General features: G+C 39.1%; 1 protein-coding gene across 1 annotated transcript in view; it reads right to left on the bottom strand.

Moving 5' to 3' along the window:
- Positions 1-12,263, bottom strand: part of METTL24 (methyltransferase like 24) — a 122,372-nt gene that overhangs the window by 41,628 nt on the left and 68,481 nt on the right. The window contains exon 4 of the mRNA XM_015097348.4: positions 10,516-10,744. Coding sequence (XP_014952834.3) covers positions 10,516-10,744 — 229 coding nt within the window. The remainder of the gene's footprint in view (positions 1-10,515; positions 10,745-12,263) is intronic.

The following is a 12,263-nucleotide window of genomic DNA, read 5'->3' as shown; positions in this document are numbered from 1 at the left end:
TACATAATTCCTTCTAATGTTGTGCTATGAACCTATCGCACTGATTTTAAAGAGAAGTTTTTATAAGAAATGTTTCATTATCATTTTAATTGCAAAAATGTTGAATGCCACTCCATGCTAGGAAATTTGTGTTTTTAAAAAGGTCCTTATGTTTTTAACTAAAAAGTGGCAAATGAAAATTTCCTTTTCTAATATTTCACAGCTGGAAAATAAATCAGCTTTTACCTCCAACTAAAAGTGTGACCACCTTTCCCCATGCACTTGGAGCTGGCTTCATGGGTGGTTTATTATGCATGGGCACCTCAGAGGCTGACATAGCTGTGCTCCTGAGGCAGAAATCGCCAGCCTGGGTGTGACCTCACAGATTTGTTCAGGAATCTCTCCTTCAGAGGATTCATTAATATGATAGCAACTTCTTGGGGCTCTTACTGTCAAAAGGCATTAAGCATTTTTTAACGCACATAAAGTAACTTGCCAAGCTGCCTGACCCAGTGAATCTGAGCTGCATAGTGCCAAATGCAGTAACATTCCTCTGTCGACCTACTGTTAGGAAAGGAAGTCATAAAAAAGGAAACCTTTATGGGTACCTGGAGCTTAGAGCCTCCCTCACTTCCCTCAGGATTCACTTAGCTCTCATTTCCCAAAGTTTGTCAAAATGGCAAGATTCTCAGACAAATGTGCCAACCTTGGTACACAGCAACAAAGGAAAACAAATGCCAGCTCTCTGGAGGCTAATTTCCTCCATATGTGAAATCTTCCTCTTTGGTAATAATAACGGGTCCCTCGGAAAGTCTTGAAGGAGCAAGAGTCAGTCACAATGCTCTATAAAATAAAGTCCCAAATCTGGCTCCAAGAATAACCCTTATTCATCTCTATCACCAGCATCAGTTTATTTGCTGGACAGTCTTCTCAAATGGCAGAGATCTGTACTGCTCACCCTACAAAAGGAAAACTAAGGCACAGAGGACACAGACTTAGTGAGGAGCCAGGGAGTGGCCCCAAAAGCTGACTGCCAGGCTCTGGACCCCCTTCCTGTTTAAAGCATTCTGTGCACAGCAGGGGATGAGCGATTTGCAAATGAAGGCTGAGCTTCTGAAGTCCTCTTTATCCATGGAGGCTTCTCAAATGGTGATCTTCATACCACCTGGGGTAGAATGGGGTGGGGTTGGTTAAAAATACAGATTTCCTGAGCTCCGTGCCAGACTAGCTAAATCAGCATCTCTGAGCTTGGTCCTGGGTCTGACATCTGAGTCAAGGTCCCTTAAAAAGATTGGATTCTCTGTGGCATGTTACTGTTACTTTTGGTTTGTTTTCCGGTGTTCTGAAATCTGAGAACCTGTAGTTACACAGGTGGGAGTGGGTTTCCGGATTCCAGAGCACTGTTCACACACGATCCTTCCAGTCATGGCTTTTGGCCGAGGGAAACCAAGGGAGAACACATCTAAGGAAATAAAAACTGCAGCTCAATCCGGATTCACTGAGTGGTTTGAAAATCATTAAGAAGAGTCAAGACTTTTTGTTTCACAGAAAATCTCACCATTATAGATGAGTAAATATGGTAAAAACCCAAAACTCATTTCCTCAATACTGAGTGCACAAGTTCTCGACTCATGTCCTCAAGACGACTTGTCCTTAGGGTCCACTGCGGATTGATGGAGGAAGAAAGATGTCTCTGCATTTCAAATCGCAATTCAGTACCATGAATGACTCATTACTCTTAAATTGCCACTGGCTTATTTCACAGAAACACAGCACCATTATGATTAAATATAATAGCAACTCTGCAAGATGAAGTTGCCTTCAAATACACAGAAAGATACATATCTCTCTTTGAAAAAAAAGGAACATAAACAAGTCTAAGTAGAAGATTCCTCTGGACGGTAAAAGAATCACCTGGACTTCTACCTTTATCATAGCATATCTTGTTTCCACGCAGTTTTCCGCCCAAATGTTCTTTTGAAATATCAGTGACTAAAGCCTCTGGATGCTCATGCTGCTACTGATTAATTCCATAGTAGCTTGTAGGAAAAGGTAAATTATTCAAACTTTGATATCCTGCATGTTTTATTTAAAAAGGTACCAAGCAGAAAGTCAGGTGGACAAGTATATATTTCCTGAGCACTTCACTAGGTAGTCAGGATGGGGCTATGTACAACGAAGGGTATCCTGGGTACACAGTTTAGATGGGAGCACACACCTGAGAAGCAGAGGTCCAACTGCAGGCTAAAGCCATTAGCCATCTAGGACTCAGGCGTGTCTGGGCCTTGCACGGGTATGGCAGATGACCAGGTGACATTTTCACGAAGGAGAATAAAAAATTTCTCCGGAGAAAAAATTTGTCCCAGAAAAACAGCATGTCTAGTTCAGAAAGCTGGTGTAATAGGCTGCCATAGCGAGAAAATGACCTGGAGGATGGCATAGCATCTGTGCCTCATTCCACCCTTGGTAAGGACTCAGGCTAGAGCGAGAGGACATCGGGAGAGCACAGAGTGGCTCGGGTCCCAGCGATGACATTTACTGTCAATATCCTCTGCTCCTGTGTTTCTCAGACTGTGGTGCAGACATTGCTACTCAATGTATGGTCCCTAATCAGCAGGGTCAGCATTGTCTGGGAAATGCAGAATCTTGGGCCTCACCCTAAACCTCCTAAGTCAACATCTACTTTTTCATTAGATTCTCCAGGTGGTTCATATACATAATAATATACAAGAAACACTGGTACAGAATATGATTGGGGGCAATATAAATAAGCATTTCAAAATCTTTTGTTTTATTAAGGCATTTTTAATGTATATAGGAAAAAAACTGGAACAGTTGACTGTTGAGTCTGTGGATACTATTTCTGTAGATAACTCTAAGGAAGAAAGGTGAAACAGTTAAAAAAAAAAAATGAAGGCAAGATGCACATCCTCCCCATTGTACCAAACACAAAGCAAAAAAAGAGAATGATAAGGGAGGGAGGGGACAGAAAGATCAAAGCAGGGCTCAAAAACAAGGTGAACATCTCCAGGGGCCAGAACATAGAGCAGTAAGCAGGACTGAAGCCAGGACATGCTGGGCTCTGGCATAAAGCAGGTAGCAGAGGTCCTGGAGTGCATCTCCTACAGAGAACAGGAATTAAAAGTGCTCCCATGACAAAGCAGCTGAGCCACATTTACTGATTAAAGCCAAGGGCTGAAGTGGAGTTCCCTGGACTCAGAAAGGAGCCCAAGATAAACTGCTGAAAACCACTAACTGGGGCTATGGCTTAAAACCAGTCATTGGTTTAGGGAGGTAAGAGAAGAGAGGCTCACTCTTGCAAACAGCAAATGAGCCAGATCCAGACGATTCAGTAACTGGATATTCCCATTATCACTGAAGAAGCAGGAGCCCCCAGATGCTTATATAAGACCGGGTCCTGAAGGCTATTGTAAAATCACTAGGCAGAGAAGGGTGGAACCAAAAAGGAAATAAAAAAGCAAAACCAAACCAAAAACCTTCCACTAAAAATGAGCCTGAACTTGAAAATACACACAAAATCAAATGATGAAAAACAGCCAACCAAAACAATAACTGGAACATTACTTCATTGAGAGAGTAAATTAATTTTGTTGAACAGTCTGACTAAATTTTAAGTATGTTTAGGGCAAAAGTAGAAAGGCAAGAGATACCTGGGTAACACGGAAGTTTCTCCTCAGAGTACAAAATAAAGCAGGGCAAAGTCTAACAGAGTTTTGTCAAGAGAACATACTGGTCATAGAAAACATCCTCTTCCAATAACACAAGAGACAACTCTACACATAAACATCACCAGATGGTCCATACCAAAATCAGATTGATTATATTCCTTGCAGCCAAAAATGAAGAAGCTCTATACAGTCAGCAAAAATGAGACCTGGAGCTGACTGTGGCTCAGATTATCACCTCCTTACTGCAAAATTCAGGCTTAAGTTGAAGAAAGTAGGCAAATCACTAGGCCATCCCATTATGACCAAATCAAATCCCTTATGATTATATAGTAGAAGTGACAAATAAATTCAAAGGATTAAATCTGACAGAGTCCCTGAAGAACTATGGATGGAGGTTCATAACACTATACAACAGGTGATGACCAAAACCATCCAAAGGGGGGAAAATAATGCAAGAAGGCAAAATGGTTGTCTGAGGAGGCCTTAAAAATAGTTGAGAAAAGAAGTGAAAGACAAAGGAGAAAGGGAAAGGTATACCCAAATGAATGCAGAGTTCCAGAGAATAGTAAAGAGAGAAAAGAAAACCTTCTTAAGCAAATAATCCAGAGAAATAGAGGAAAACAACAGAATGTGAAATACTAGAGATCTCTTCAAGAAAACTGGAGAGATCAAGGGAAAACTTCATGCAAAGATGGGCACAATAACAGACAGAAATTGCAAGGACCTAGAAGAAGCAGAAGAGATTAAGAAGTGGCAAGAATACACAGTAGAACTATACAAAAAAGAATTTAACAACCCAGATAATCATGATGGTGTGGTCACTCACCTAGAGACAGACACCCTGGAGTGTGAAGTCAAGTAGGACTTAGGAAGCATTACTAAAAGAAAGCTAGTGGAGGTGATGGAATTCCAGCTGAGCTATTTCAAATCCTAAAGCATGATGCTATTCAAATGCTGCAGTAAATATGCCAGCAAATTTTGAAAACTCAGCAGTGACCAGAGGACTAGAAAAGGTCAGTTTTCATTCTAATCCCAAAGAAGGACAATGTCAAAGATGTTCAAACTACTATACAATTGCGTTCATTTCATATGCTAGCAAGGTTATGCTCAAAATCCTTCAAGCTAGGCTTCAGCACTACATGAACTAAGAACTTCCAGATGTACAAGCTGGGTTTAGAAAAGGCAGAGGAACCAAAGATCAAATTGCCAACATCCACTGAATCATAGAAGAAGCAAGAGAATTCCAGAAAAACATCTACTTCTGCTTCACTGACTATGCTAAAGCCTTTGACTGTGTGGATCACAACAAATTGTGGAAAATTCTTAAAGAGATGGGAATACCAGACCACCTTATCTGTCTCCTGAGAAACCTGTGTGTTTTGGTCAAGGAACAATAGTTAGAACTGGACATGGAACAACAGACTAGTTCAAAACTGGGAAAGGAGTATGACAAGGCTGTATATTTGTCCCCCTGCTTATTGAACTTACATGCAGAGTGAAAGAGGAAGTTGTTCAGTTGTGTCCAACTCTTTGCAACCCCATGGACTACATAGTCCATGGAATTCTCCTGGCCAGAATACTGGAATGGGTAGCCATTCCCTTCTCCAGGGGATCTTCCAAACCCAGGGATCAAACCCAGGTCTTCTGCATTACAGGCGGATTCTTTACCAGCTGAGCTACCAGGGAATCCCAATATACAGAGTATATCACGTGAAGTGCTGGGATGGATGAATCACAAGCCGGAATCAAGATTGCTGAGACAAATATCAACAACCTCAGATATGCAGATGATTCTGGTCTAATGGCAGAAAGTGAAGAGGAGCTAAAGAGCGGTTTGATGAGGGTGAAACAGGAGAGTGAAAAAGCTGATTTGAAACTCAACATTCAAAAAACTAAGATCATGGCATCTGGCTGCATCACTTTTATGGCAAATAGAAGGGGAAACAGTGGAAGCAGTGACAAATTTTATTTTCTTAGGGTCCAAAATCACTGTGGGTGATGACTTGGCCATGAAATTAAAAGATGTTCTTTGGAAGGAAAACTATGACAAACCTAGATAGCATATTAAAAAACAGAGGGGGAGGGAGGTGGGAGGGGGGTTCAGGATGGGGAACATGTGTGCACCCGGGGTGGATTCATGTTGATGTATGGCAAAACCAATACAATATTGTAAATTAAAAAAAAAATTTAATTCTAAATATATAAATAAAAAAACAGAGACATCACTCTGCCAACAAAGGTCCACAGAATCAAAGCTATGATTTTTCCACTACAGAGGTGCAGTTGTAAGAGCTGGACCATAAAGAAAACTGAGCACTGAAGAAGTGATGCTTTCAAATTATGGTACTGGAGAAGATTCTTGGAGTCCCTTGGACAGCAAGGAGATCAAACCAGTCAATCCTAAAGGAAATCAACCCGGAATATTCATTGGAAGAAGTGATGCTGAAGCTGAAGCTCCAATACTTTGGCCACAAGAACTGACTCATTGGAAAAGACCCTGATGCTGGGTCTTTTGAGGGCAAGAGGAGAAGGTGACGGCAGAGGATGAGATGGTTAAGCAGCATCACTGACTCAATGGGCATGAATTTGAGCAAACTTGGAGAGATCATGAAGGCCAGGGAAGCCTGGCGTGCTGCAGTACAAGGGTCACAAAGAGTCAGACATGACTTAGTGACTGGAAAACAACAGGCTGTACACAAACTAAAACTATATCCAAAAAATATGAAAACAAAGGACTCTATAATAGCATTTCATATAAAACTAACCCGCCTCCCCCCAAAAAAGCTGGTATGGCAGAATCAACAGCAGACAAAACAGAACTTAAGGCAAAAGGGATTTCTAGAAATAAAAAGAAACATAATATATACACATGGTGGAATATTTTTCCTGAAAGTGTCTATCATTTTCCATTTCCAACAGCAAAGCATGAACAGTATTCCCAATAAGCATTTCAGGTTAGGGGAGTATCAACATATTGCTTACATGTGCAAACTCGGTAAGCGAGAAGTAAAGGGAATCTTTTTGTGGTTTAATTTCAAAGTTCATATTCTCTTAAACACAGCACCAACCACACAACAGAGCTGTTGTTTTGTAATTAGTGGCAGGCTCTCTGCCCAGGGAAGCAGAAAGTGGCATTCCCTTCAGAGTCCAAGGCGACACACAACCTTGGGGACAGAGTCTTGGGTAAGGGAGGACTTAACTCCCAGGGCTGAACAGGCAGGAGGTCCAGCTCCAGCTTCATCACCTGACTGGCATCCCCAGCCACAAGGTCTACATCTGCTCTGTATTACTTCTCAGCAGCTTCCTTCATTTGCATACAGCACAGTATTTACTTTCTATACAATCGCCTGCAAAGCTGTTTGGTGCCCTGAGTCAGTTAACAAGAATAGTCTAAGACCGAGTCTAAAGGACCAATTCCCTTCAATTTCACACAAAGATTTCATTAAAAAAAAAAAAAAAAAAAACAACTCTTGACTAGCATTAGGTACAGTTAGCAATTTCCAGAGAAATCACTGATATATTTTCCCTGGAACAAAGAAAGATTAAAAAGCTTCTATAAAATTAAGTAAAATCTTACTGAAATTATTAGGGGGTGGGTGGGATGCGGAAGGATATGGGAGGCAGGTTCAAAAGGGAGGGGATATATGTATACCTATGGCTGATTCACGTTAAGGATTGACAGAAAACAGCAAAATTCTGTAAAGCAATTATTCTTCAATTAAAAAAATTAATTTTAAAAACTTACTGAAATGATTAATAAATAATTTCAGTTTACAATCAAATGACAAATTCACTCCAGGAACTCTGCTGGAAGTTTTCACCCTGTGTTCTCTGCTCTAATTCTCAGAAACAATCCATTTAGGTAGTATCATTGTCCCCATTTTACTGACAATCAAATTGAGGGCCAGAAAGTTTAAATGACTTGGCTGAGGACCCATGCCTCAAACCTAGAGTAATGAGTCTTACAAAGGTAAGCTCTAATGCAGTCCTGTTATTCATATTATTATCAGCATGATTATGACTGAAAATAATTTCTCATTAACCAGCCTGGATCATTTAGGGATATTCTATGTAATAAACCTTATGATTAATATAAGCAGAAACCTCAGATTCGATATTTCTAATCACATCCTGGAAAAATTCGGATGCATAGTTAGAGCAATAAGCACTCAGCCAAAAGAAGACAGTTAATCATTCCAAATAATGCTAAATCCAGGTGATATTATTCCCTGACAGACTGGGCTTCTCATGCACACGCTTTTGCTGATGTAGCTGCTTCTCACTTGACGCTTTAGAGAGATTTTTTGATTTATGGTTTGAAGTTAAAATTGCCAGAGAGTTTTAAAAGCAGTATGAAAGCCATATGCATCTTACTGTCACCATCTTAAGACTCTGCCTTTCATTTTTGCCTACATTTTTGCCTGAGTGACTGGAATCTAGGTATGGTTAAAGATAAGAAAAATAACCACTTAAAATGGAAAGCATCACAAAACTATATGAGATATTTTCAAGTCATGAAGTGAAAATAAAACAACAAAACCCCTTTGGTTTCTACAGTCACTTTCAGGAAAAATAAGTGAAGGAGGCAAGGCAAACAGACTGACATTTTTTAGTGTGTTTTTCCTATTTGTTTTCCCTGCCAGAGATACATCCTATTTATCAGGGTCTGTACACATGGTGAAAAATGAAAACAGACCTTGTCTGCTGCAGGCCAGAACCGAGGTTTCCTTTTATCTGGCACCACGTAGCTCCTAGAAGCATGTTCCTAATGGAAGCAATCATTCACCAATGGCTTTAAATTTTGTTGTTTTTGTTTTAAAGCATTCACCCAAAAAAAATCTTCATGAAAGAACATCTGTATCTTTTAAATTTTCAACAAGGGACTTTTTTTTAAAGGGGAAAATACATACGTGGCAATTCTGAGCCAGATCACTTTCATTATTTATGGGGTTTTCTTTCCTCCTTTTTTTTTTTTATTGTGGTAAAATGTACATAACATAAAATTATCACCTTAATAATTTTTACATGCCATTATTAGTGTTTTCAATAAAAATAATAGCCCTAGGAATATTTAAAAAATCCTTTAAAACATTTTTCCTTTTTAGGAATCTCTGTAAATATTTCTTCTGTGTGAGAAGCAGTGTTATAAGAGGCATGATATTTTATCTACAGCATAAAGGTTTGCCCACTGCAACTTCCATGGAGTGAAACAATTCAGGCGTCTACCTGGTAGACATTTTTCATACAATATGTGGCATAGATAAATTATATCCACAGATTACTTTATGAAGTCTCATTTTATCCTCACATTTACCAAATCTCTGGCTAAAATATTATCAAAAAATGCAAAATGGCTTTGTGTTTCACCTCTAGATACTCAGTCTTTTCTTTGAAGAATGGAGGTAGAGGACCAGGGTATAAAAAGCATGAAGGCAGACTAGTAAGACTCCTAAATGAATGCAAAGAATGAGTAGTTAGCTCTTTGAATAATCTAGAGTTGACATGTCAAAGGGTCAAAGCACTAATCTTCAGCCACAAAAGAAAAAAAAATGTCTATGAAGGTAACAAACAGCAAAAACAAAATAAAATTCTGAAAAATGCTCTCACTTCTTTGGGTTCTTTTCAAAGATTTTTATCCCCAAACTCCTATATGTGTTTCATTAAGGCTCCTAACTATTACATGCTAGTTACTCTCAATGGCAAATCAAAATACAAACACAAAATTCAAAACACATGTTAAAAACACCAAATTCTTTGAAGTTGTTCTTGAAGAAGTTCCTGCTGTCCAATTAAAGAAAGTTTTTGTTTTCTGTTTTTTGGATTTTTTTTAAAAAGGAAGCTGAAGAAGAGGGGGAAGGGCAGGAAAAAGAACAATGCAGAGGAAGTCTTTTTATTAAGGATCAAGCAGCCAATTCAGGTTTAAAACTGAATTCCATATATATACTGTGTCTCAGGAACACCCATTCTGGCATGTCCTAAATTACATGCCATCTCTGGGGATAATAAGCCAAGGGAGGCTAAGCCCAGGATGGGTTGGCAATCAAATGCAAGACAACTACTCTCAGAAGAATTTCTCTGGCATCTACAAATGGCACCCCACTCCAGTACTCTTGCCTGGAAAATCCCATGGATGGAGGAGCCTGGTAGGCTACAGTCTATGGATCGCAAAGAGTCGGACACGACTGAGCGACTTCACTTCACCTTACAGAATGCAGCTGGTCACATTTACACTAAAAACTGCTTTCAAAACACACAGTTCAAAGATAAAGTTTCCTTTTGCTATCCATTCACAATAAAATATTTGTAGAGATTTGACATCTTTTGATATAATTGTATCAGTTGCAATACACATAATGTCCATTCAACCTTACAAAGTACATTTTAATCAAAGCTACACATATCTTCTGACCTTTAAGAGCCCAGAGACCCAAAATCATTGTTACAACAGTGAGAAACATGATACACAAGCAATCTCTTATCAAACATAAACCTGGCTCTGATTACTTTTTGTATTTGAAGCCAATATAAGTAGTTTGCTCTGTCTGGAAATTTAAAATCAATTGCCAAATGGAAATGGTACTCTTGAGCCCACCATCAGAATTAGTTTCTTATTCTCCTTGCTGAGTCTTGGTCAAAACCTTAAGCACTACTCAACAGCAACTAAAACCTTGAAATCAATTTAAATATCTCTATCCTTGACAAAACTTTTTATCTACAGAGCTGACTCTATAAATAATAATAAGGTTAAAACTGAACTTTCAACTATCCAATCCTTGATTTGCATTTTAAAAAAAACCAGCTTATGAGTTTGTTCATTTTAATTATGAAATCAAATGAAAAATCTGACCTTGTGATGCCCAAATTCATTCAAAATGGTTCCCAGTTTTCTGGTGTTGCTATACGGTTTTTGGGCAGCAACAGCTGGATGGGGGTCCCGCCAGTCGATGGACAAACGGTGATACCAAAGATGCTCACTTTCCAGAGCATGAGCTGATTTAATGCTAGGATCAAAACGATGCACTTCACATCCACTGCTGGCCATGCCAACCTCAAAATGGGTATCATCACTTCCTAGGCTGAAAGAAAGAGGATAGAAATCAATAACAAAAAAATATAATGGAGAAAAAGCGTTAACTGACAAAAATGATAGTGCCAAGGCCAATTTTCTTAGTCATATCAAGCCTTCTCCCATTTTAGAACATGGCTGGTTATACACATTCAATAAACCTTGCTTCACAAAAAGCATTAAAGCTAAAAGCTTCTGGATAAAAGAAAGGAGAGAAATTAGGTGCTAAATGCAGACTAGAGAATCACATGTTCAAACATGTAAAAGCATATCCAATTTATTTTTTTAAAAGATATAAGCTGTAGTATCAATGAAACAGACTATCTAGTCATCTCAGAAGATAGTCTCAGAATATGTCAAAAATAAAAGTCCAAGCATCAGTTCCCTAAGGGACAGGTGCATTCTGCTAACGAGGTAATTTGTCTTCCTCGTAATGGCCATGGTGCTGTGCGTGCAGTTTGACTTAAAACAACAGCTGCTTTCTTTAGAAATGGGGTGTATTTTAAATAGCACAGTTAAAGAAAAAAGGCAGACGTATGTGGTTCTACTGAATCTGGTACTCGAGAGGCAAAAGAGGTATATCACCTCAATTCACTTAAGCGAGGGGAAGAAGTTAGGAATTAATTGTACTTAAGCACCCAGTTAGGTAACACATTATGGAATATTCATGTACTTACAAATTTCTAATTAACTGAGAAATATTTCTTACTTAGTGATGTAAGATTCATAGCTTCGATTAAAGCATCATTTTGAATGAAAAGCATTAAATTAACTGAGAGGATGATTTTTTTTTAATAGTAAGTATGACTTTTCTGCCCAAATACTATATTTAGATGTGATTAAAGATACCAAGGACTTCCTGGTGGCTCAGACGGTAAAGCGTCTGTCTACAATGCAGGAGACCTGGGTTCGATCCCTGGGTTGGGAAGATCCCCTGGAGAAGGAAATGGCAATCCACTCCAGTACTATTGCCTGGAAAATCCCATGGACAGAGGAGCCTGGTAGGCTACAGTCCATGGGATCGCAAAGAATCGGACATAACTGAGCGACTTCACTTCACTTCAGAGATACCAAAATCCCTGAGTACCTGTAATGCATTGGCCAATCTTGAACCCAGTGAAGAAATGCATTATTCTCTTAGACTCTACTATTTTAGACTATTTTATCATTTGGAAATATATAAGCTCATTAGATGACAATTTAGTTAACCGAAATAAGTCTTCAGTACAGAGATCTTCCATCTAGACATTCTTCATATTCTATTTGCCTTGTTGTTTCTTTCCCTTCATTCCCACTACATTGCTTCATTCTCATTGGATCCATGTCGTCTCAGCCCTCTGCTATTCTTCAGCTCTAATTCACTTGACAACTGTGACTAAAAAAAGATTCCACACTCTTCTCGCAAACACTCCCATTCCTTCTACCCAAGAGATCCTGTTTCCTATATTGAACTGAGCCCACACAGCTCAGACCACCATAATCTCTGAGCTTTTTCCCAGTTTGTTCATTATCTAATCTGGGGTTGCAAG

Source organism: Ovis aries, chromosome 8 (assembly GCF_016772045.2).
Source record: "Ovis aries strain OAR_USU_Benz2616 breed Rambouillet chromosome 8, ARS-UI_Ramb_v3.0, whole genome shotgun sequence".
NCBI lineage: Eukaryota > Metazoa > Chordata > Mammalia > Artiodactyla > Bovidae > Ovis > Ovis aries.
Note: the sequence above shows the minus strand (reverse complement) of the source record. Positions and strands in the feature narration are given on the sequence as shown.